This window comes from Triturus cristatus, chromosome 5_1 (genome assembly GCF_964204655.1).
Source record: "Triturus cristatus chromosome 5_1, aTriCri1.1, whole genome shotgun sequence".
NCBI lineage: Eukaryota > Metazoa > Chordata > Amphibia > Caudata > Salamandridae > Triturus > Triturus cristatus.
In genome coordinates this window covers 376,169,713-376,194,712 of record NC_140587.1, presented here as the reverse complement: position 1 = coordinate 376,194,712, position 25,000 = coordinate 376,169,713, and the positions used below count along the sequence as shown (strand labels likewise).

The following is a 25,000-nucleotide window of genomic DNA, read 5'->3' as shown; positions in this document are numbered from 1 at the left end:
ACCGCTACCTGGGAGGACTGGATAGCTTGTAGGATGACCACTAGGTAACGAGATGCAGATGTGGGTTTTACGCTATCAAAGGAACCCGCAGGACCGGAGGCAGACCGCGTGGTATAGTGCTCCGTTTGCATTTGCGTTGAAACGGAGCACAGTGCTTTGTCTTTTTCCATGGCAAAGGCAACACAGGGACTCACAGAGTCCGCAATAGGCTGGTCGACCGCGACACCGAGGTCTTCTAGACACACCACCCTAGAGAAGGGCATGGAGGGTAGGACATAGGTCAGAGACGGGCAGCAGCCTCAGGTTCGTCTCCAGGAACCACTTCAGCCCCCTATGGTAGATGAATGAGCTGTATGTCTCGCCGAGGAAGATCAAGGGCCCACAGATGCTGTCTAAGTGAGTGGCGGGAAAAAGATCCACATTCCAGGAGGCTCTGCACTGATCCGTGCAGCAAACCTGCCCCAGCAGGCAAGTGCGTAGGCCGCAGTCCCCAGCTGCCCAGCAAGGTCCCCCGGCCGTTAACGACTACAGCATTGGCAGGTCCAGACCCTTAGGGGGTGGCATCAGCAGCCGTACACCAAGTAGGGCGGCCTCTCCCAGAACCTTCAAAAGGCCACTGGTGCCTCACAGATCCAGCCAGCGAGCCCCCGTCAGTCCCAGGTCACAGCTCAGGTTCGGCCAGTGCCCAGGTCAGAGCTCACTGCGGAACCGGGCCCCAGCTCAGGCACGGCACGAGAAAGGAAGAGCGTAGATGGCAGCCATACCCCCCCCGGCCTCAGGGCATAGCAGGTGGGCACAGCTCAAGCAGGGAAACCACCCCAATGACGGGAGGAGTGGGCCGCCTCCCTAGTGCCGCACATCGTCTCAGTGGCACCACACCTTTTAACCCCTTCGCTGCCAGGCCTTTTCCCCCTCCTGTGCCACGCCCTTTTTTGGCTATTTGGGGTAGTGCGCGCTTAGGCCCCTGTAACTTTTTGACCACATAAGGTATCCACGCCAAATTTGCGTCCTTTTCTTCCAACATCATGGGGATTCTGAAGGTACTCAGGGTTTGTGGATTCCCCTGGAGGGGTCACAGAAATGAGCCAAAATACAGCAAAAGTTAGGTTTTTTTTGGGAAAATGGGAAAAACGGGCTGCAAATGAAAGCATCTGGGTTTTTCCCTGCAAATGTTATCAAAAAAGGGTTTGTGGGGCTGAAATCACCATTTTCCCAGCTTTCACAGGATACCAGACTTTTGTCAGAAACCCACAATTTTTTACACAGTTTTGGCATTTTTCTGGGACATAGCCTATTTTTGCTATTTTTTGTGCTTTCAACCTCCTTCCAGTTAATGGTAGAAATGGGTACAAAAGCAATAATGGATCCTGGAAAGCTATACATTTTAGAGAAGTAGACAAAATTCTGAATTCAGCAAGGGGTCATTTGTGTAGATCCATCAAGGTTTCTTTATAGAAAATAACAGTTAAATATAGGATAAATTGAAAATTTGCTGAAAAAAGCGCCTTTTGTGTCAACGTTTTCACCTGTAACTTCTTATAATTTTGACAGCTCTTCGAAAGCAATATACCGTTACATCCGCTGGACATTACTGGTTGTGGGGATATATAGGACTTGTAGGTTCACCAAGAACCCGACGAACCCAGAGCCAAAAACTGAGCAGCAACTTGCAGTGGTTTTTTATTATGTACCAGGAATATAGTAATTATTCTGTAAAAATGTGTACATGGAAAAATCGGTATGAAAGACACCTATGTATTTCTGAAATGGGAACAAAATATAGAGTTTAGAAACAGTAGATATTTGCACATTTCCGAAATTGGGATACTCATACTAGCATGAGAATTATCAGTCAGTTTTTTAGAATGACTTCTTTTTTACACAATGTCTTTCATTTGGAAGGCAGAAATGCATCGAAAGTCAATAGGTAATAACAGTTCCTTTACAAATCTGAATTACCTTAAGTCTCCCGATAAAAATGGTACCTCATAGTGCCCACGACAGGAAATGGCTCAAACCCAACGGGAACACACCACATTTTCACAATGCAAAATTACCCTTTTTTAGCAAAGTGCCTAGCTGTCGTTTTTTAACCATAGCTCTGCCGGCACCTAGGGAAACCTAGCAAACCTATACATTTTTGAAAACTAGACACCCAGGGGAATCCAGGATGGGGTGACTTGACTGCCTCCCACCAGGGTCTGTTACCCAGAATCCCTTGCCAACCTAAAAAATTGCCCAAAAAAACACATTTTCCCCATATTTCTGTGGTGGAAACTTCTGGAATCTACTTGGATCCACAAATTTCCACTCAAACGTAGTGAGGCGCACTACGTTTAGGACCCTTGCCTGTTGAGGCGCACTACGTTTTGGACCCTTGCCTTTCGCGGATACTTGGGCCTCCCACACGAGTGAGGCACCGTTTTTATCAGGAGACCCGGGGGAACGCTGGGTGGTAGGAAATTTGTGTCAGCCCCGTGATGCCACAACTTTCCCACACAAAAATGTGTGAAAAAGGTGATTTTTTTAAGCTAAATTTGAGGTTTGCAGGGCATTCTGGGTAGGAAAATGTTGGGGGATCCACGCAAGCCATACCTCCCTGGAATCCCCCGGGTGTCTAGTTTTCAGAAATGTGTGGGTTTGGTAGGTTCCCCTAGGTAGCCGCCGAGCACCGGGCCAAAAACCCAGGTGACCCCCCTTGCAAAACCAGGTCGTTTTGAAGTAGGCAATTTTCATGTCGCCTCAATACGTTTTGGGCCCTTGCCTGTCGCGGGTACTTGGGCCTCCCACACGAGTGAGGCACCGTTTTTATCGGGAGACCCCGGGGAACGCTGGGTGGTAGGAAATTTGTGTCAGCCCATGATGACACAACTTTCCCACACAAAAATGTGTGAAAAAGGTGATTTTTTCAGCTAAATTTGAGGTTTGCAGGGCATTCTGGGTAAGGAAACGTTGGGGGATCCACGCAAGCCATACCTCCCTGAAATTCCCCGGGTGTCTAGTTTTCAGAAATGTGTGGGATTGGTAGGTTCCCCTAGGTGGCCGCCGAGCACCGGGCCAAAAACCCAAGTGACCCCCCTAGCAAAACCAGGTCGTTTTGAGATAGGCAAATTTCATGTCGACTCACTACGTTGTGGGCCCTTGCCTGTCGCGGGTACTTGGGCCTCCCACACGAGTGAGGCACCGTTTTTATCAGGAGACCCGGGGGAACGCTGGGTGGTAGGAAATTTGTGTCACAAAAATGTGTGAAAAAGGTGATTTTTTTCAGCTAAATTTGAGGTTTGCAGGGCATTCTGGGTAAGGAAACGTTGGGAAATCCACGCAATCCATACCTACCTGGAATCCCCTGGGTGTCTAGTTTTCAGAAATGTGTGGGTTTGGTAGGTTTCCTGTTAGACGGCGACCTCAGAGGAGCCCGGAAAGGGGGTCCTGACTACCCTGAGACCCACCCTCAAAGTATCGTAGCCGGGCACTGGCGGGAGACTCCTCAGGAGGAGGAATCCCGTATCGAGGATCGTACTTCTGGCACCACACGACACAGAAACACCACACCGTGCGTTCTTAGGAATCACTCTTTATCAAACAGGTTAGCACTGCAAATATGTACAAGGAGAGCGCGGGCTCAATGAGTCTCGGAAGGGATAGGGGGTAGCGGGACAGTCTCTGGTAAAAGGTCCAAGGCAAGGACGTACCCGGCGCACAGCTCACAATCCTCGAGCTGGGGGGTAGGCTTGTTGTCGTTGGGGTCCGGCGGGACCAGTGGAGTCTGTGGAAGCCGCGAGTCACTCAGCGTGCTCAGGTACAAGTTCGGAGGTCTTACGATCTTCAGGGAGCCGCGAGTCACTCAGCAGGGCTCAGGTACAAGTTCGGAGGTCTTACGATCTTCAGGGAGCCGCGAGTCACTCAGCAGGGCTCAGGTACAGTTCGGAGGTCTTACGATCTTCAGGGAGCCGCGAGTCACTCAGCAGGGCTCAGGGGGTTCTAAGTTCCAGGAGCCGCGACCGCGTCAGCAGGCTCTCGTTGTTCCAGCGTCGAATCTGCCGGACAGTCTCAGAGCACCCCTTGTTATAGGTCGACCCCTCTTTGATGTCCGGAGTCTGTGCAGGCAGGGGTCTTGTCACCTGGGGGTCGCTTGTCGGGGTTTCCTGCCATTGTCTTTTGATCCTCTCAGGGCCGGGTCGGGAGGAGTCCCAGACACCCAGCAGGCGTGGAGCCAGCTCTCAGGGAGGCCGGAGGGCCGATCGAAACTCATCGTCCCAGGGGAGTTCAGAGGTGCGATAGAAACTGCTCCTCCCTCTCTCATCCCCTGGCAAGCGTGGTGTCCTCCAGCCGGAGTGGCGCCGCTAGGCCCGGGTCGCGCTGGGGCCGGGCGGCCATCTTGGTGCATGAGGTGGGCACGCGGGCCCGGGGTGGCCGAAGGGAGAGAGGCCATGGACGAGGATGTCCGGGTCGGGTGCGTGTGTTCTGGTGGAAAGGATCGGCTAGGCCGTGGGCTCGGGGCTGCAGGTACCAGGTTAGGTGGTGCGGGGACAAGTAGAGCCATGCTACGAGGCCGGGTCCAACACGCGTCCCCCCCAGCTGAAAGCCGGAGAGAACTGCCCATCATCTTGGGGGGGTTCTCTTCGCTGAGGCGGAAGAACCGGGAGAGGCTGTCAGCGTTGGCGTGGTCCGTACCAGGGCGATGTTCTACGGTGAAATCCATCCCCTGGAGGGAGATTGACCACCGCAGTAGCTTGGGGTTTTCTCCTCGCATCTGCATGAGCCATCGCAAGGGCCGATGGTCGGTTTGGACTTTGAAATGGGTGCCGAACAGGTAGGGGCGTAGTTTCTTGAGTGCCCAGACGACGGCAAAGGCTTCGCGCTCAATGGTGCTCCATCTCTGTTCTCTGGGCAACAGCCGCCGGCTGAGGAAAGCGATGGGCTGGTCTAGGCCTTGGTCATTCACCTGGGACAGGACGGCCCCAATGCCATGCTCGGAGGCATCGGTTTGGACTACAAACTCCTTGGAGTAGTCGGGAGCCTGGAGGACGGGGGCAGTACACATGGCCTTCTTTAGGGCATCGAACGCCTCCTGGCAGGCAGTCGTCCACTGCACCTTCTTTGGCTGTTTTTTGGATGTGAGTTCTGTGAGGGGGCCGACAAGGCTGCCATACCCCCGGATGAATCTTCGGTAGTAGCCAGTGAGGCCCAGAAAGGCTCGGACCTCAGTTTGGGTGGTGGGGGGTTCCCAGGCCAAGATGGCGTCGATCTTCGGCTGTAGAGGGGCGACCTGGCCACTCCCGACCTGGTGCCCCAGGTAGACTACTGATCCTTGCCCAATTTGGCACTTGCTGGCTTTTACTGTGAGGCCTGCCTGGCGCAGGGCGGTTAGCACCCTCCGGAGGTGCTGGAGGTGCTCACTCCATTCGGAACTGAAAACGGCAATGTCGTCTAGATAGGCCGCGCTGAACTGTTCCAGCCCGGCCAGGACTCTATTCACCAGTCTCTGGAAGGTGGCCGGGGCATTTTTCATTCCGAAGGGCATTACGCGGAAGCGGTAATGCCCATCTGGGGTGGAGAAGGCGGACTGCTCCTTGGCTCCCTCGGTGAGCGCAATCTGCCAGTATCCGCAGGTGAGGTCGAATGTGCTGAGGAACCGGGCTGCCCCGAGTCGGTCAATGAGCTCGTCGGCCCGTGGAATGGGGTGGGCATCGGCTCGGGTGACGTCATTGAGCCCCCGGTAGTCCACACAGAATCGGAGCTCGGGGGCGATACCGGGGGCCGCTGCCTTCGGGACCAGGACCACGGGGCTGGCCCAGGGACTGTCAGATGGCTCGATCACCCCCATGGTCAACATCTTCGAGGCTTCAGCTTGAATGCAGGACCGGACCCGGTCAGGGACCCGGTATGCTCGGTGTCGCACCGGCGGGCTGTCCCCGGTGTCAACGTCATGGACACACCAGTCGGTGACTCGGGGGATCAGGGAGAAGAGGTCGGCAAATTGTCCTAGGAGCTGGCGGCAGTCCTCTTGTTGCTAGGCAGTGAGAGCTGGGGAGAGGTTCACTCCTTCCACGGAGCCATCCTGCTCCTTGACACACAGGAGGTCCGGGAGGGGATCGGACTCATCTTCGGCCCCGTCATCGGTGGCCAGCAGGAGGCTCAGTTCTGTCCGCACGAAGTGAGGCTTGAGGCGGTTCACGTGAAGGACCCGAAGGGGATCCCGAGGCGACTGGACGTCCACCAAGTATGTGACTTGACTCTTCCGCTCAACCACTTTGTAGGGCCCGGTCCACCTGTCCTGGAGGGCGCCTGGCTTCACGGGGGCCATGACCCATACTTGTTGGCCCGGCTGGAACTCGACCAGAGTGGCATTCTGGTCGTACCAGCGCTTCATCTCTTCTTGGCTTGCCTCTAGGTTGGCCTCGGCCAGTGCTCGGAACTTCCTGGTCTGGTTCCGGAGGGTCAGAACATATTGGAACACATCTCGTGGGGTGGTCTGGGGTGCCGCCTCCCACCCTTCCTTAACCAAACTGAGGGGACCTCGGATGGGGTGTCCATAGAGCAACTCAAACGGGCTGAACCCTAGGGACTTCTGGGGGACTTCTCGGTAAGCGAACAAGAGGCAGGGGAGCAGGACGTCCCACTTACGCCGGAGGGGCTCTTCTAGGCCGGTGATCATCCCTTTCAGAGTCCTGTTAAACCTCTCTACTAGGCCGTTCCCTTGGGGATGGTACGGGGTGGTGAACTTATAGGACACTCCACATTGTTGCCACAGGGACGTCATGTACTTCGAGATAAAATTAGTGCCGCGATCGCTCACGACCTCGCGGGGAAAACCCACCCGGGAAAAGATCCCCATCAGGGCCCGGCCCACCACGGGGGCCGTGACGGTGCGTAGGGGGATAGCCTCAGGGTATCGGGTGGCGTGATCCACTAGGACCAGGATGAAACGGTGACCTTGGGAGGTGGGGGGGTCCAGGGGCCCCACGATGTCGATCCCGACTCGTTCGAAGGGGGTACTGACGACCGGGAAGGGTTGGAGGGGAGCCTTGCGCTTCCCCCCACTCTTCCCACTAGCTTGGCACGTGGGACAGGACTTGCAGTGGGCTTCTACAGCTGCTCTCATTCTAGGCCAGTAAAAATGGGTCACAAGACGGCTGTAGGTCTTGTCTTGACCCAGGTGGCCGGCGAGGGGGACGTCGTGGGCTAAGCCCAGGAGGAAGTCTCGGAAGCGGAGGGGTACCACCAGCACCCGTCCGGATCCCAGCTCCACCGACTTCTGCTCACTGTACAAAATGTTATTCTCCCAATAAATTCGGTGCGTTCCAGTTTGGTCGCCTACGGCTTGGCCCTCGGCCTGGCGCCGCAGTCCGACCAGGGAAGGACAAGTGGCTTGCTCCCGGCAAAATTCCTCCCGGGTGGGCCCGCCCTCGTGGCGCCATTGGGCCAATTCGGGTAGATCGCCTAACTCGGGGACCGGGGCGGTGTCGGACGGTGAGGGTTCGTCGCTGGCGACTGACCCTTCCGATGGGGGGACGGGAGAACCCTCGGGGGTTACTGTTCTGACTTCTTCGGTCGGGGCGTCTTCGACTTCTCCCAGGGGGGGGAAGTCGAGCTGACATAGATCGGGTGGTGGCGCACACCCACTCGGGGAGCCCCATCATTCCTAGGTGGGCCTTGCGCTCGACGTGCTTCCAGGGAGAACTCTCCAGGTCGTTCCCTAAGAGGCAGTCGACCGGCTGGGAGGTTCTTACGGCAACCCTCAGTTTACCTGTCACCCCACCCCACTCAAACGGCACCAGGGCTACCTGACACATACTCTCTCTATTATCTGCGGAAATTACCGGGCAAAAGACGTTGGGGAGGATCTGCTCCTCGGGGACTAAGTGCCTGAGGACACCGGTGATGCTGGCCCCGGTGTCCCGCAGGGCCTCTATTTGGTGGCCATTGATCTTGACGAGCTGCCCGTATTTCTTCGTGTTGGAGGGCAGGAGGCTACCAGGGACCATCTCTCTATCTCCCAGGGATACTAGGGCCATAGCTGCGGGTTCCCACTCCCCGGTTTCCTCAACCTCCTCCCCCAGAGCTATGTTGGCTATCTGTCTTGCAGGGGTGATTTGGGTGGCCATGGGGCACTCTGGGTCATTGGCGTAGTGCCCGGGCTTCTGGCAACGAAAGCAAGTGACGGTTACCCGGTGTCCCCGTCTCCCGGGGGGTCCGGTTACTGGTGGGGGGGGCGCTGGAAAAGGTGGAGGTTGGGTCTTTGGGGGGCTAGGCTGGGACTCTCGCTGCCCTCCCTGGTTCCCTGCTCCTCTCTGGCGGGGTGGTCCCTGACTGGCTCGGGGGTATTCTCCTACCATGCCCCGGGGGACCCGGGTGTTGGTCCAGCGGTCTGCTTCCACCGCCAGCTTCCTGGGATCGGTGAGTTTGCTGTCAAGCAGATGCTGGCGTAGTTCCACAAAGCAGTTCGCAGCCAGGTGTTCCCACAACATGAGGTTGGTGAGTTCCTCAAGGGTGGTGACTTTGCTGCCCTTGATCCACCCATCGAAGGCCCGACTGAAAAAGTTTACATATTCCACCCAGGTGGTGCCCGGGATTTTCCTGCAGTCCCGGAATCGCTGACGGTACATCTCGGGGGTGAGACCGTACCTTGTGAGTAGAGCCTCTTTCATGTGGCTGTAGGAGGTCTGCAGAGAGATGGGTAGGTCGAGCAGGGTGTCTCTTCCTTCGCTCAGAAACCGTCCCCACAACCCCGCCCCCAGTCCTTCTGCGGGACCCGATGGGAGGTTATTGCGACCTCGTAGGCCCTGAACCATTGTTGAATGTCATCGTTTTTATAATATTCTTTGACCACGTCCTTGGGGATGTGGACCTTCTGTTCCGCTGGGGAGGCCGCCTCTCGGTTTCCCGGGGGCCTCCCTTCCTCGCTTCTGGCCTTGAGCTCGATTTCCTTCAAGCTGCGTTCGTGCTCTAGTTGGAGCTTCCTTCCTTCGTGTTCCCGTTGGAGCTTCTTCTCTTCTAGCTCGCCTTGCACGCGCATTTGCTCTACTGCTAGCTTTTTTTCCGCTAACTTTAATTCGCCTTCGATTTTGAGTTTGGCTAACTCGAGTTCATGATTGCGGCTTCTCTCTCTGTCCGCGAGTTCTTCCGGGGATAGGCCCCCGTCTGGTACGATGCCTCGCACCTGATTGCTGCTGCTTTCGCCTTGGGGGGGTTCGGCTTCGTTGGGGCGCTCCCCCGTGCCTTCTGGGCGGGAGGCCCCGGCATCCACCCAAGCTTTCAGTGCTTTCTGCAAATCTTCTTTGGTGTTGAGACCGGTGGTAGCGATTTTAAGTTCTTTGCAGAATTGCTTTAGTTCTTTGTGCGTGTATTCTTCTAGTTGGTCCACCTGGAACACCCTGTTGGCGTTGGTTTCTGCGGGGATCATGGCGTTTCCTTCTGCCATCTTTGTCGGTAGTGCGTCCGTCGTTCACGGTACGATCTCTAGGTGATGGGCCCGAATCCCGTCGCTTGCCACCAATGTTAGACGGCGACCTCAGAGGAGCCCGGAAAGGGGGTCCTGACTACCCTGAGACCCACCCTCAAAGTATCGTAGCCGGGCACTGGCGGGAGACTCCTCAGGAGGAGGAATCCCGTATCGAGGATCGTACTTCTGGCACCACACGACACAGAAACACCACACCGTGCGTTCTTAGGAATCACTCTTTATCAAACAGGTTAGCACTGCAAATATGTACAAGGAGAGCGCGGGCTCAATGAGTCTCGGAAGGGATAGGGGGTAGCGGGACAGTCTCTGGTAAAAGGTTCAAGGCAAGGACGTACCCGGCGCACAGCTCACAATCCTCGAGCTGGGGGGTAGGCTTGTTGTCGTTGGGGTCCGGCGGGACCAGTGGAGTCTGTGGAAGCCGCGAGTCACTCAGCGGGCTCAGGTACAAGTTCGGAGGTCTTACGATCTTCAGGGAGCCGCGAGTCACTCCGCAGGGCTCAGGTACAAGTTCGGAGGTCTTACGATCTTCAGGGAGCCGCGAGTCACTCAGCAGGGCTCAGGTACAGTTCGGAGGTCTTACGATCTTCAGGGAGCCGCGAGTCACTCAGCAGGGCTCAGGGGGTTCTAAGTTCCAGGAGCCGCGACCGCGTCAGCAGGCTCTCGTTGTTCCAGCGTCGAATCTGCCGGACAGTCTCAGAGCACCCCTTGTTATAGGTCGACCCCTCTTTGATGTCCGGAGTCTGTGCAGGCAGGGGTCTTGTCACCTGGGGGTCGCTTGTCGGGGTTTCCTGCCATTGTCTTTTGATCCTCTCAGGGCCGGGTCGGGAGGAGTCCCAGACACCCAGCAGGCGTGGAGCCAGCTCTCAGGGAGGCCGGAGGGCCGATCGAAACTCATCGTCCCAGGGGAGTTCAGAGGTGCGATAGAAACTGCTCCTCCCTCTCTCATCCCCTGGCAAGCGTGGTGTCCTCCAGCCGGAGTGGCGCCGCTAGGCCCGGGTCGCGCTGGGGCCGGGCGGCCATCTTGGTGCATGAAGTGGGCACGCGGGCCCGGGGTGGCCGAAGGGAGAGAGGCCATGGACGAGGATGTCCGGGTCGGGTGCGTGTGTTCTGGTGGAAAGGATCGGCTAGGCCGTGGGCTCGGGGCTGCAGGTACCAGGTTAGGTGGTGCGGGGACAAGTAGAGCCATGCTACGAGGCCGGGTCCAACATTTCCCTAGATGGCCTCCAAGCCCGGGGCCAAAAACTCATGGGACCCCCTTTGCAAAACCAGGTTGTTTTGTGATAGGTAATTTTGATGTCTCTTCAATAGGTTTTGGGCCCTTGCCTGACGCGGGCACTAGGCCTACCCACGCAAGTGAGGTACCATTTTTCTCTGAAGACTTTGGGGAACGCAGGGTGGGTGAAATTTTGTGGACCCACGCAGATTCCAGAACTTTCAACCACAGAAATGTGAGGAAAATGAATTATTTTGGACACATTTTTAGGTTTGCAATGGATTCTGGGTAACAGAACCTGGTGAGAGCCAGTGAAGTCATCCCATCCAGGATTACCCTCTGTGTCTAGTTTTAAAAAATGTACAGGTTTGCTAGGTTTGCCTACGTGCCAACTGCGCTAGGGCCCAAAATCCACAGGTATGCACATTGCTAAAAAAAATTCAGAGCCCAGTGGGCTTTCTGCCGCCCTGGGGGGGAATCGGGGAAGGGGGTTTCATCCTGATATGCCCCTAAAGGGGCAGAAGACTGTGGCTATTTTTGTGGGGGTGGGGGCATTGGTATGACCATTTTGGGCAGCCCCCACCCCCACGCATAAAAAAAGCCTGCATACTCGCTGGCGCCTAGCGAGCTTTCTGCCCCCCCAGGGGGCAGATCAGGGGCCACTGCCACCATCTGCCCTCCCGGGGGGAGGCAGAAAGACTGGAATTTCTCTGGGGGTGGGGTGGGGTATTGTCATGCCCATTTTGGGGAGCCCCTAACCCTACACTAATAAAACAAAAAAATCCATGGTTTCTAGTGGGCATTCTGCGCCCCCAGGGGGGTCCAGATTGGGGGCTACTGCTCCCATCTGCCTCCTGGGGGGCAGAAAGACTGTCATTTTTGTGGGGGGGGGTGGGGGCGTTGGCCTGCCCGTTCGCAGGCAGCCCACACCCTAAAAACAATTGCGCAAAAAAAATCCCTGGTGTTTAGTGGGCTTTCTGCCCCCCCCCCCCCCCCAAAGGAGCAGATTAGGGGCCAATGGCTCATCTGTCCCCTGGGGGGGGCAGAAAGACTGTAATAATTGGGGGGTGGGGTGGGGGCATGGGCCTGCCCGTTTTGGCCAGCCCCTACCCCTATTTTTTTATTTTTTTTATTCCCTGGTATCTAGTGGTCTTTTTGCCCCCCCCGGGGGGGGCAGATTGGGGGCCAATGCCCCATCTGCCCCCCAGGGGGGGCAGAAAGGCTGTTATGGTGGTGGGTGGGTGGGGGCATTGGCTTGCCCGTTTCGGTCAGCCCCCACCCTAAAAAAAAATGAAAAGAAAACCCTGGTGTATTGTGGGCTTTCTGCCCCCCCATGGGGCAGATTAGGGGCCAATGCCCCATCTGCCCCCCGGGGGGGGGCAGAAAGACTGTGATAATTGGGGGTGGGGTGGGGGCATGGGCCTGCCCGTTTTGGGCAGCCCCCACCCCTATTTTTTATTTTTTTTAAATTCCCTGGTGTCTAGTGGGCTTTTTGCCCCCCCCCCCCGGTGGGGCAGATTGGGGGCTACTGCCCCCATCTGCCCCCCAGGGGGGGCAAAAAGACTAAATGATGCCAAAATTATTTGGGGGGAGCAAAGGCCCTTGCCCAAGGGGCCGCTCCCCCCTCCCTAGTGTCAAGTGGGTGGATCCCTGCTTGGGGATCGCCCTCCTGTGGCGATCCCCAAGCAGGGATCTCCCCTTTCCAACGATACCCCTCCCATCTTTCTACGTGCTCAGGGGGCTGAGATAGCCCCTGAGCACGTACAAAGTGAAACTGAAATGAGCCTCTTGGCTCATTTCAGTTTCATTTTCAGTGTAATGACGTCGGCGTGACGTGCGCGCCGATCGTCATTACACTGAAAGCAGGAGGGGGGCCTCGGGAGCTGGGGAAGCTCTTCCCCAGCTCCCGAGGCTATTTTGGGTAAAAGGGAATCCCTCTGGTGCCCGCACCAGAGGGATTCCCCGGGGAATGCCTCATGACGAGCTGGACTCGTCATGGGCACAGCGCGACTGTGCTCCATGACGAGTCCAGCTCGTCATGGGCACAGAAGGGGTTAATAGCACCAGAGCCAGCATAGGCTCCACAAATTACAGCTCACTGCCCGGCCCACAACACAGGCAGAACACCAGGGATGATAATCAGAGCGCCCGCCGCACACCCAATCCGCGGCGGGAGGTGTGCACCAGGGGCTCTACTCCGATCTGTGCAGCGAGGCCGCCCCTACTTCAGGATCAGTAGGACGCATTGTGGCCCCGTCATCTAGGAGGCAGCGAACTCCGATGATGGCCTCAGCACTCCGCTGTGTCAACATTCATTTAGGCGCAGCAGGAATGGGAAAGCCGCTGGAACGAGATGCCCCCCGGCTGCCCCAATCAGCACCCAGAGCAATGAGGAGGCCCCGGGCCAGACCGCGGCTCCAGCTCCCCACATCCGGATGGCGCGCAGGCCCCGCCGGCCCACCTGTGATGTGCCCGCCTCGGTCAGGCCACGAACCGGACCAGCGACACTGGGACGCCGGTGTACCCAGCCAGAAAAGGGCGCCAGGCGGCAGGAGTAAGGTCTAAATCGGTCCGGATAACTGGGTTCTGGTCGGAGCTTCGTTAGTGAGCGACCACCGTGTTGGCCGCCTTGGTCATGCCCTTCTTTACATAACTTGACACTGCTTTTTTTCAAAACACAAGCTGCCACAAAGCATTGAATCATGCTCATGTGCCAGCTGCGAGTGGCAGAAAGTAAAGAGCTGTATTATAAAGCAGGGCGTTGAACTAAAAAATATGACATTTTTAAACTTGCTTTATTGTTGTTTTCTGTAGTTTTGCGGATAGAAACCTGGGCAAAAAACTAAAGATTCTCTAAATAAAGACAATTAGAGGTTTCTTCTCATTGTTCGAAATACTGGCCATTCTGTATCAATTTGACCCACTGTGAGAGCCTTTAACAAAATATTAGATCATCACAGCAATCATTCGGTTTTTGACATGGACAGGAATATTGTTGCCAATCGAAGGTGATTAAACAAGTGCTTGCCCCCTAACCTCAAAATTATGTTTGCATTCAGTCCTTCCCTTACACCCGAAGGCCCACTGCAAAACTTGTGATTGGGGCATAACTACTCCAAATGTTGTGAAACACCCCTCCAAGCAGAAATGGAGGATGTTCCTTCTTAACTGCCGTTCCCTGCCCAAACACCATACTGAACTGGCCATGCTGATAGAGGAGCTCAATCCAGACGCCCTTTTTCTAACAGAGACATGGCTTCAGCTAGAAACTGATCCTGCAATAGCATGGGCCACCCCCCAAGGCTATACTATTAAACATTTGGATCGCAAGACTGGCAGAGGTGGAGGGCTGGCTATTATCTATAGGGACAACTTTAGATGCCGCATCACTCCCTCCCCCATGCCAGCCTGTGAGAACCTACATTTCACTCTTGAGTTCTCCCCATCCACTACTTTCTCCGGTATCCTAGTCTATCGACCACCTGGCACCCTCAACAACTTTATCACTAACATGACGGATTTATCTGCCAACCTAGTGCTCACCTCGGCAAATTTCACCCTGCTGGGCGATCTTAATTTACACCTAGATGAGCCACTTGATTCAACAGCCAATAGTCTTCGAACAAACTTTCAGTCCATTGACCTGGCTCAGAAAGGCTTTCAATCAACGCATGTTAAGGGACATCTCCTAGATCACATCTACAGCAATCTAGATAGCTTAACCGTCGAGGCTCCAGTACCACTATCCTGGACCGATCATTTTTTAGTACCTTTTACATGGTCCACTTGCTCCCCCCCCATCTCACAAAATCACAATAAGCAGCGGAGAAGAAAATGGGCCTCCCTCCCACTTTCTAAGTGGAAACTGGCTCTTATAGAACACCTACCCCCAAATGTGACCAATCCCAATACAGCCATTGTCAATTTTGATAACTGGATCTCCAGTTCCCTTGACCTAGTCCTACCAGAGGAATCTTTGCACTTAATAAACAGAGCCAAAGTGGCCGCCTGGTACTCCACGACTCTCAGGACTATGAAGCAATCTTGCCGCAAACTAGAGAGAGCCTGGAGACAAGATTACTCACAATCAAAGCAAGTTGAGTATAGAGCCGCAATAAAGCTCTATAAAAATCAAATAAAATCTGCGCAAGCCCATTTTTATGAAGCCAAAATCAATCTAGCTGCAAACTCCCCCAAAGAAATTTTTAAAATAGCCAAATCTTTAATTTCTCCCCCTCCCCCCGAGCGTCTGTCACCTGACGGCGCGCAAACCCGTTGCAATAATTTAGCCACTTTCTTCTCCCAGAAGATCCAGGCCATCTATTCTTCATTTTCTACTGGCAGTGGTGACATGGACCACACCACCACCACAGATTCTGACTTCTTAGCCCCCAGCTCACTGGATGAATTCCCCCTCCTAGATTCCGACACTTTAGACAGATTGCTTCTTAAAGTCATCTCGGGATCCCCCAATGACCCAGCACCCCCGCAAACTCTCAATAAGGTGATGGACATCATCCGCCCTGTCATTCTGGATGTCCTTAATGCTTCCATCTCCTCTAACTCCGTCCCAGCACCATGGAAATGTGCGATGGTTAGGGCCCTTTTGAAAAAAACCCACCTTGGACCAGAACAACTTGGCCAATTTCCGCCCCATTTCCCTACTTCCCTGGATGAGCAAACTGCTTGAAAGGCACATCAATAATATCTTAGTGGACTACTTAGAATCAAATAGTCTGCTATGCGCCTCTCAGACGGGTTTCCGCCCGCAGCATGGAACTGAAACTGCTCTCCTAGCAGTGACGGAAGAAACTAGATTGGTGCTGGACCGGGGAGGAAAAGCAGCCATCATACTAATCGACCTCAGTGCCGCGTTCGACACTGTCAACCATGCCACACTGCTACACCGTCTGAAAGGCATGGGCGTGTCGGGCGCGGCCCTGGAGTGGCTGACCTCCTTCCTGGACGAGCGCTTCTTCCAGGTGTTTGAGGGCAAAGCAGTCTCCCCTAAGCAACCACTTAGATGTGGGGTTCCTCAGGGCTCCTCCCTGAGCCCCACACTTTTTAATGTCTATATGCGACCTCTAGCGGAGATAGTCCAGCCCTTTGGCATGCGTATTGTCACCTACGCGGACGACACCCAGTTGGTGGTCTCTCTGGACCACACTGAGGAGCCGTCCAACACCCTGGGCCTCTGTCTAGAGGCCGTTGCTAAGTGGATGCAATCGTCCTGTCTCAAACTTAACGGGGAGAAGACAGAGATTATGCTATTGGGTAACCCTCCTCCGACCATTTTGACATCAATTTGGCCCACCTGCCTTGGTGCTCCCCCCCCCCTCCCAAACCGCAGATAAAGAGTCTGGGAATCTGGCTCGATAAAGCGCTGGACTTCTCGGTCCAGACTACCAAAACTGCCTCCACGTGTGTCGGCCTAATGAAAATGCTCCGCAAAGTACTCCCTCTGCTTCCTTTCCAGGCGAGGAGAATCATGGTTCAGGCCCTGATACTCTCCCACCTGGACTATGGAAACGCGCTATATCTGGGTGCCCCGGCTTCAGTGACCAACAGGCTCCAAGTCACGCAAAACTGCGCCGCCCGATTATTATTCAACATCCCCCGCTGGCAGACAGCTAAGAAAGCTCTAAAAGAATTGCCCTGGCTCCCGATGGCTGCTAGAGCACAGTTTAAGGCTATGTGCATTGTGCACAAATCTTTCTATCGAACAGGCCCTGCCATCCTGTCCCCCTTAGTTGTGCCCTACGCTCCATCCAGAGCCCTTCGCTCGGGATCATTGCACCTAGTTACCACTTCTAAAATCAACAAAGCACGTTGGGGCGGCCGTTCCTTCTCCCATACTGCTGCGAGACTTTGGAACTCCCTCCCCTTAGCCCTCAGAGAAAATAATAACCGGCTGGCTTTTAGGAAAGCTTTGAAAACCCACCTGTTTGCAAAAACATGCTAGTCTCACCCTGCGGCCCGCCACAGTGATCAATTAAAGCGCTGCGAGGCCTCCGGGTAGTCTATGCGCTATATAAATATAATTTTTCATTTCATTACTTTTTACATGAAAGGGTTGAGTAGAGTTTTCATGCATTATTGGTTGTTTTCTTAACGACATTCGCCAGTATTGATTTGCTTTGCTTTTTAAAAACATAGTTTGTATCTTGGATAATATAAGCCTTAACATTGGATGAAATACACTGTTAAAGCTTTTTCTTGTATGTGTGGTAACCTTGTGATAGGGGTAGGCTTACAGTGACAGACGTTAACTTATTAACTTAACAAGGGTGTGATAAGGCAGAGCTACTATTGTCAGGGCCATACACAAGTTTTGGGATGTTGGTGAGTGGGTGGCGATATGGCAAAGGAAAGGAACGCTTGCATGTTTTTGCTGCACTTTGCACCCAGACTAGAAGGCTCTTCCGGAAATGCTGTCTTCACCTGCTTGGAAGAAGGGGCAGTAGAAATATGTGCCCCCTTCTCCACCGGCCATAGTGTCTGGGTACACAGTGCGGTAATCACACGCATGTCCAGCGCATGGAGAGCAAGATGAGATAATACATAGGGTGCTAGGCTTCTGGAATCATGCAGGTACTAATACTGCACAGTTAAAACAACTTTTGTGCCTTTAGAAATGCAGATTTCTGGCTGTGATATTGAACTCTCTGAACTTTCCCATCAGAAATCATATGGGCACCTCACATTGACCAGTCAATATTGTGAAGAGACTACATAGAAAGGCATATGAATGGCATGCCAAACGGCGGATGATGCTGCTTGCGAGAGGCCCTATTTTTTAAGAATGTGAAAACTTTGAGATACTGTCCGTGATAGAGAGGGTTGCCTGCTTTGCTGAGCTGGCAGGGTACAGAGGAGCCATGGTCTAGAGGTAGCTGTCATTCATTGTAACTATCCTAAATAGTGAGAAGAGTGTAGAAGGACCGTGGGGACTCGATACACTGAGTAGGTGCAAACAACTTTTTACTGCATGGCCAAAAGCAGAAGAGCAGTAAACTAGACATCACAAGCGTGTCGCATTTTGTGCAAATTGCTACTTCTATGAGTACTCTCTACTGTCACAGGTTCTGTGGGGCTATATAGATTCGGGGTCCTTTGCACCTGTCGACCCAGCGACATTCTGTGAGCAGCCTTGCACACAAGCCTGAAACATTGTTATTGTGGTATGTGATAGCCTTTTGTGTGGGCATGCATCCCAAGCGGTAAACTCTTTTGTCCAGGATTAATGAAGAGCAGCCCCGAGTTACAAAAATACAATATATCTGTGACCTCAACTCCCAGTACCTTTCGGCTAAAGAGCACCCGGCCTCCTCATTTTTTTCTTTTCTTTGTTTTCCATTTTTCTTTTGTAAACGAGGAGCAGTAAGCTTCATCCATTTGAACGCTGCGCCAAGCACGCGCAGCAGCAGTCTGGACAAAGGTCCTCCTGGGCGACCTATGTCACAGGATGCTTCAGTTCAGAAATCAAGGTGGAAAAGGACATTTAAAATAAGGGTATTAAGGCCCCCTTTATCGTAGTGCATAAGGGTTTCACTGTCCAAGCACTGCGATGGAACCACTCCATAGGTAGAATTATCTGTGTGTGTCCAGTTAAATAGCCAATAATGTGCCCTTAGCAAAATGCCATGCGTTAGGAATTGCTTTTCAGTCGCGCAGTGACTCCAGAATTTGAGCTGAGAGTAGCTGATGGCTAAAGGGGGCTGAATCTATGCCCTCTTTCTATTTGTAGAAAGATCATTCGATGTGGGGAAGAGACAGGTAAGGGTATCTCTAGGCTAGACCTAATGAATGGCTGAGCTAGCCTGCTGAGACCCATCTGAAGCGTCTGTAGTTATCAAATTATCTTCACCAAGCAACTAGCTAAATTATCCTTCTGTACTAATTCACCGCAAGTAAGGTGCCACAGAGAAACTTTTTGTAATACTTTGTTCTCACCAGCTTTGTGCTCAATCAGGACATTCTTTGCAAGAGATCTTACTTAGCATCAGAGTGGTGATCCGTTTCGATTCTTTGCAGCTACGGGAAGTGCATGGACTATTTAATTTAGGCCTCTTATATAAAATGGAAGAGCCCATAAGTTGTACTTTATAGTATGTATTTTTGCTGTTAATTTTTATTAATTTTTAGTTCTTTTGTGTTCTAGTCTGCAAGCCATATTGCTTCAAATCCTAAAGCAAGCGCAAAGATGAAAAAAGACAACATTAAGTATGCAGCCTGGGCAGCCAGCCAAATAAATCGAGCTTACCAGGTTGGTAATTTAATGAAGTGTATTGATGTGTTTTGATGTGGCTATGGTGAATGTTATCTTTTACAACCTAAGGGCAATAGTCAATGTGAAAATAAATTGTGTGATAGCACCAAATATGAGTTTGCATCTGGGTCATTGTTTGAGATAGCATGCATGTTGTTCCGAAGGTAAATATGTTGTTTTTTCACTTTAAAGCATGAAAACATGTTCTATTGGACTACTATGAAACACATCTTGGGAATGAAAGTATTCAGAGTACACCTCAGTGCATGGGCGCAGCGCCCATGCACTTTAATGGTCGTGCAGTTGTGCTCATAAGTGTTCTAATTCACCTGTTGATATGGTGATTTTGCAGCCAAGTGTGATTTACACTTTTATACTTATAAATGTTTCTATTGCTTCCTTGATGTTGTTCCAATTATTACTTGATGTTGCAACTTAAGTTTTATTTTACACCGAAATGTCGCTTCACACATAAATGTGCCCCTAAATGTTTACTACACTTATGTTGACCAAGTATGATTTTGTACCTCAGTGTGCTGTCAGTCAAATGTGAGAACATACTGATGCACTCCTTTTTCACCTAATGTGCCATTTTGTTACCTCTCTTTTTACTTAGTTAGTTTGCATTGTTTTGATACCACACCCCTTCTTAGCTCCAAAGTAATTATGCACTCTGCTTTTAAAGGTGGGCTTGCCCCTGGTCGTTGTCACCCCACCTCTGGACTCCGGTATACCTTCTGCAAACATGTACACTTTAAAAAAGAACACAGGGAAATGGAGAAATTTTGAAAAATGTATTTAGTCGAATGGCAAGCCTCTGTTTATTTCGTGATTTAGATTGACTTCATTTATATTTGAGTGCGTTTTCAAACCTTCAGTATCGTCTAAAGATTCTCATGCATGGACATTAAATATAGAGTATCTATTACAGTGCGCGTATGTATATATTTCTCTTCAAACATATTTCGTTGGAAACTGAAGATCCTTACGTTTTTCGTAAAGACAATTACTGTTTACGAGTTAGGTGGGTGGGTAAAGAGGTGGGTTCTCAAGAAGAAAGGGAATTCTGTTCTCTTTTAACCCAGGCTTAGCTTAGTTTTCATTATGGGTACAGGAAATAGGCAGTTCCTTTCACGCTTCAAACAGTGTTATTTATTTATTTCTAGCTACGGTGAACAGTTATAAGAAGCAGTCCATTTTAAAATGGGTTGCAACACCTCAGCTGTGCTTTCAGAATGAAAGGGCGTGCACATTTTACTATCCTTGGGCCATGGTAGCTTCATTGCAACAATATTAACTTTATCCGTGTCCTAGCACATGTTCAGCACCTGTCATTAACCAATCCAAATTGAATTTTAAGAATGGGGGAAAGGAAGTCTAGGTCAGACCCTAGTATAAGTGTCGGTGCAAGGTTAACATCTCTGGCAGCTTTTGCTGTTGTGATTTTACCTGCTTTTGATCCTTTAATCGTCCTCAGCGGGTCATCAGAAGTTGGCTAAATTAAGTTAGTTAGAAAACAGAAGGACCACGTCATAAATCAAAGTGTCAAGTAGATAGTCGACATTTGATTTCAAATCATTTCATTTAAATTTATTAGGTTTTCAGATGTTTTCATTTAGCAAGGGTACTTTTCTAAGAGATAATTTAAAGCAGACCCCCTTATTGCAGTTTAACTTTAGTGCAGGTATATTAAAATCCGTGTTTTCAGTGACAGAATGAACAACCACTAAGTTTTATGTCTTCCATTGGGCTGAAGAGTTATGGGAATTGTCAGGCTGGAAAGAAAACTCATTTTGAAATCAGCATGAGGTTGTCAACAGCTGTCTAAGAAAACATTGTGTAAACTAGAACCGTTTTAAGTAGGTTCTATCTGTTTTTCACTATTTTATTGAAAGTATTAAACATTTCAGAAATGCTTATTAAATTTAAATCTATGTAATTCTCAAATAACTTGCTACTTTTATTTGGAATAGAAGCTATTATGACACAAAACGTAGCTAATAGACTGAATTTGTATGTAACCCAAGAAATTGGACTTTAAAAAAAAAAAAAAAAAAAACTTGATATGTAACCTGTTCTTGTTATGTTATTGTAAGGGCTGCAGTTAAAAATACACTATTTTCGCTGTACCCGGATTTCAAAGCATGTTGCAGTACCCCCATTAAATGAAAATATACATTCTGATATTCTACCTGCAGATTCCTCACCTTATGAATATTCCCCAGATGTCAGGCTAGATCTGGATACTTTTTATAAGTACCTATGTGTGCCAGAATGTGGTGCCATGTCACTCTGCGCTGACGTCGTTCCACTCCAAAAATGACGTTTGGGGCCTATATAGGCACCACTTCAGCAAACTGACGTCAGTTTCTTTCTTACTGCACCACCTGATGCAGATCTGGAGCTCCCTATTTCATAGAGGAAAAACTTTGTTGCCAATCATAAGACTCCTTGCTGGCTCTTTTCACGTCACACTCTGTGTCCAAAGTTCAATCTCTGTCCCATTCCCGTAGTCGAGGGACTCTTGTAAGTGCAAGAAAATAAAGGAAGTACATCGGGATTCCGCTCTGTTTTGCCAGTCGCACTTGCCTTCACAGGCGCATAGGCAGAGTCACCTTTCTAGATCTTGCTACTGAAGTTAGCCGATTCTTCAGCGGGTTCCAGCACAACCGAAATTTCTCGGGCCTTCTGCCATGCCGCGTCATATCTCGGAAAGACTCTAGAAAGGAGACAGGATTTCTGCTGGCTTATCAAGGTCGCCTGACCTCCTTAAACAAGGATTGTCCACATTTGTGGTTCTCTTACTGCATTAAAGATAAAGTGTGACCCTATAATGGACTGCGTTTCACACTATTCTGTGAATTACCACAGACAACGCAGTTATTGGTCGAACTTGATATTGTTTGGGTTTTTGGCACTATTTGGCTTGGACCTAATAGGATGATACTACAGATTGTGGCGAGACACACTTCAATTTTTACCTTACATTGCGTTTGACGTTATCAACATCATGAACCAGCCTTGTGTAAGTCCATGTGACAAAACACGTGTAGGCTGCTGCCTGGTTTGGATGTCTCGCTATGTTCTGCAAGGACTGTGAAAAACACTGGGAAGAAGGAACGAGCAAATATATACTTGGATTCTGTAGAACTCTATTATTTTCTGTTTACAGTGATCACTTGACTTTCTAGTGTTCTTCCTATTCATGCCAAGTCATATCGAAGGGTTCGGTTCCAGGGCATCATAAATATTCATAAGCACTTAATATTACCGCCCATGTGCGGGGACCCCGGAAATAATAAAAAATATATATGAAAGACACATAAATACAGCTCTCACTCTATATATATATATATATATATATATATATATATATATATATATATATATATATATATATATATATATATACATATATAATGTATTTCCTTACCAATGCAGCCCACATAAAGGAGGCTTAACAATGTAATAATAAATCACTGCTTTTGTAAACACATAATGAATATATAGACCACAAGAGGCAAGTGACACTTGAACTCTTTTTAATGAGCAAGACTCATGAAAAACTGCAAAAAAAGCAGGCATTGTTAGCCTACAGGCTGCATTGTAAAACAATAGCATAGAAAATTAAAGCAATTGTACAAAAAACTGGCACTGTGCCTTTAAGGCAGCCATGACCTAGCTTCCAATCATGCCTCAAGGGTGACAGTTAGGTCAGTTGTTCTTTCTGGCTCCTTCAGGCAGGACCCTGGAATTCACAGCTCTGACTTTTTTGTCAATTTTAAAAAGTCAGAGCTGTGAATTCCAGGGTCCTGCCTGAAGGAGCCAGAAAGAACAACTGACCTAACTGTCACCCTTGAGGCATGATTGGAAGCTAGGTCATGGCTGCCTTAAAGGCACAGTGCCAGTTTTTTGTACAATTGCTTTAATTTTCTATGCTATTGGTTTACAATGCAGCCTGTAGGCTAACAATGCCTGCTTTTTTTGCAGTTTTTCATGAGTCTTGCTCATTAAAAAGAGTTCAAGTGTCACTTGCCTCTTGTGGTCTATATATTCATTATGTGTTTACAAAAGCAGTGATTTATTATTACATTGTTGGTTTCAACTCTTCACTTGACGTCCTTTTGGCTTTAGAGGGAAGTACTATAATAGTTGAGACAGAAATGGCTTTATTTTCTGTCAGAATGCCTTCCCTTTTTGACCCATGCCCTTCCTGTGGCAAAAAGAAGGCTAGGAATGACACATTCTGTGTGTATTCTCTGCCTCCCTGACTCTCACTCTCCAGAGACCTGTTAGCATTGTGAAAAGCTGTCCAGAAGAACCATCAAGGACAGGGAGAGAAACGGAGTTTATGGACTCTCTGAAAGAGGTAGGTCTCCAGTGAGACAGAAGAAAAAGAGAGGTAGATCGAGGAGCAATATTCCACTCTGTTCGGCGTCTGGATCGGTGTCGAACCTACCAGCGGCAAAGAAGGCGACGTCGGAGTCTTCAACGGTGCAGGCGCATCAATCGACTTCAAGACCGAAAACAGTCCCAACGTCGAGTCAAGTATCAGAGCCTCCATTGACGTCAACCCGGTGACGTTCAATGTCGAGGAACAGGTCTCTGCCAGCGTTGGAGGAACGTTAGGCGTAGAGACATGATGCTCTGTCGGCGGCCTCTCGCAGGACATCGAAGCATAGATCTTCGTCCGCCCCCTCGCGCAAGCAGTCGGTGTTGAGGCAGAAGACTCCGAGATCGACGTCGAAGCAGGAGCAATCGCCGACGTCGAAGCAAAAGTCTCGTCGTCACATACCCAGAGACGATCGACGTTGAGACAAAAGACCCTACTGTCGCCACCCAGGAGATCGACGTTGAAGCAGAAAACTCCATCTTCCTCTCATAAGTCGACATCGAGACATGGGTCGCAGACGAAGGGGCGCTCAGCGTCAAGGCACAGGTCCCCGCCGGTGTCTTCTCGTGATCACCCGACGTCAAGGCACAGGACTCCGTCGAGACTATCCCTGCCTCCAGGCAAGAGACGATCAACATCGACACACAGAGATCGTTCAACATCGAGACACAGATCTCTGTCGGTGACCATTTCGTCCTCACCTTCACCAGCACCGAGGGCAGAATCTCCAGCACTGGGTCATACAGAATCTCCTCGTTCAACGTGGAGACACTCAACATCGAGACATTCTCACCATTCGGCGTCGACCCATCATACTGTCTCAAGACGCTCGTCGGCTTCACCCTCAGGCTCACTGGAAGTGGTAATCTCAACATTGAGCAGTCCAGCTCTTTCTCCAGTGCGATCCCGCGCAGCTGTAGCTCCTGCACGGGAGGAAAGGCAGAAGACTCCATCAATTCATCTATCTCCTAGATGGATGCTACCTCTGCATCACTGACAGAAATATGGTACGGGTCAAGCAAGGGGCAATCGGGACTATTCCAGCCCTTTGCACAGGTCTCCGCTGTCCCGGCTGGTGCAAGCAGCAGATCTTTCCCATTCTGCTTCACCAGGCTGGTGCAAGCAGCAGATCTCTCCCCTACTGCTTCACCAAGGGGTCGAGAGCGGACTCATACTCCTGCATCCTCCTCCAGAAGAAGATACAGGTCTAGACAACACACGAGAAGGCACAGATCTCCGACAACTTCGCCTTCTTCCACTCATTCTTCGAAGAGGGATTATTCACCGACTTTGACTGACAGCCTTCCATCGAGGATCTCTCCGGTGGATGAAATCAGTACTTTTCAGTACGTTCTGGCCAGAGGGGCAAATAAGTTGAACATTGTTATGCCCACTCAACAGTCTTCATCCTCTGTGATATTCGAAATGCTGCGGCAGAAATCGGCATCCAGACCACGGTTGCCCTTGGTGCCGGTCCTTCTTCAACCAGTTATGGAAGTCTTCCTGACGCCTGCAACACTCAAAACTGCGCCAGCGAGGATCTTAAAGAAATATAGACCCCCGCAGGAGTATCCTTTGTTCCTCAGATCTGGACCTCCACCTAACTCTTTGATCATAGCGGCTGCAAAAAAGACCCATGGGGTGGCCCATTCATCATTT

General features: G+C 51.0%; 1 protein-coding gene across 1 annotated transcript in view; it reads left to right on the top strand.

The window, feature by feature from the left end:
- EMC2 (ER membrane protein complex subunit 2) overlaps positions 1-25,000 on the top strand; it is a 165,804-nt gene that overhangs the window by 101,896 nt on the left and 38,908 nt on the right. Inside the window, exon 10 of the mRNA XM_085605091.1 lies at positions 18,841-18,945. Coding sequence (XP_085461217.1) covers positions 18,841-18,945 — 105 coding nt within the window. The remainder of the gene's footprint in view (positions 1-18,840; positions 18,946-25,000) is intronic.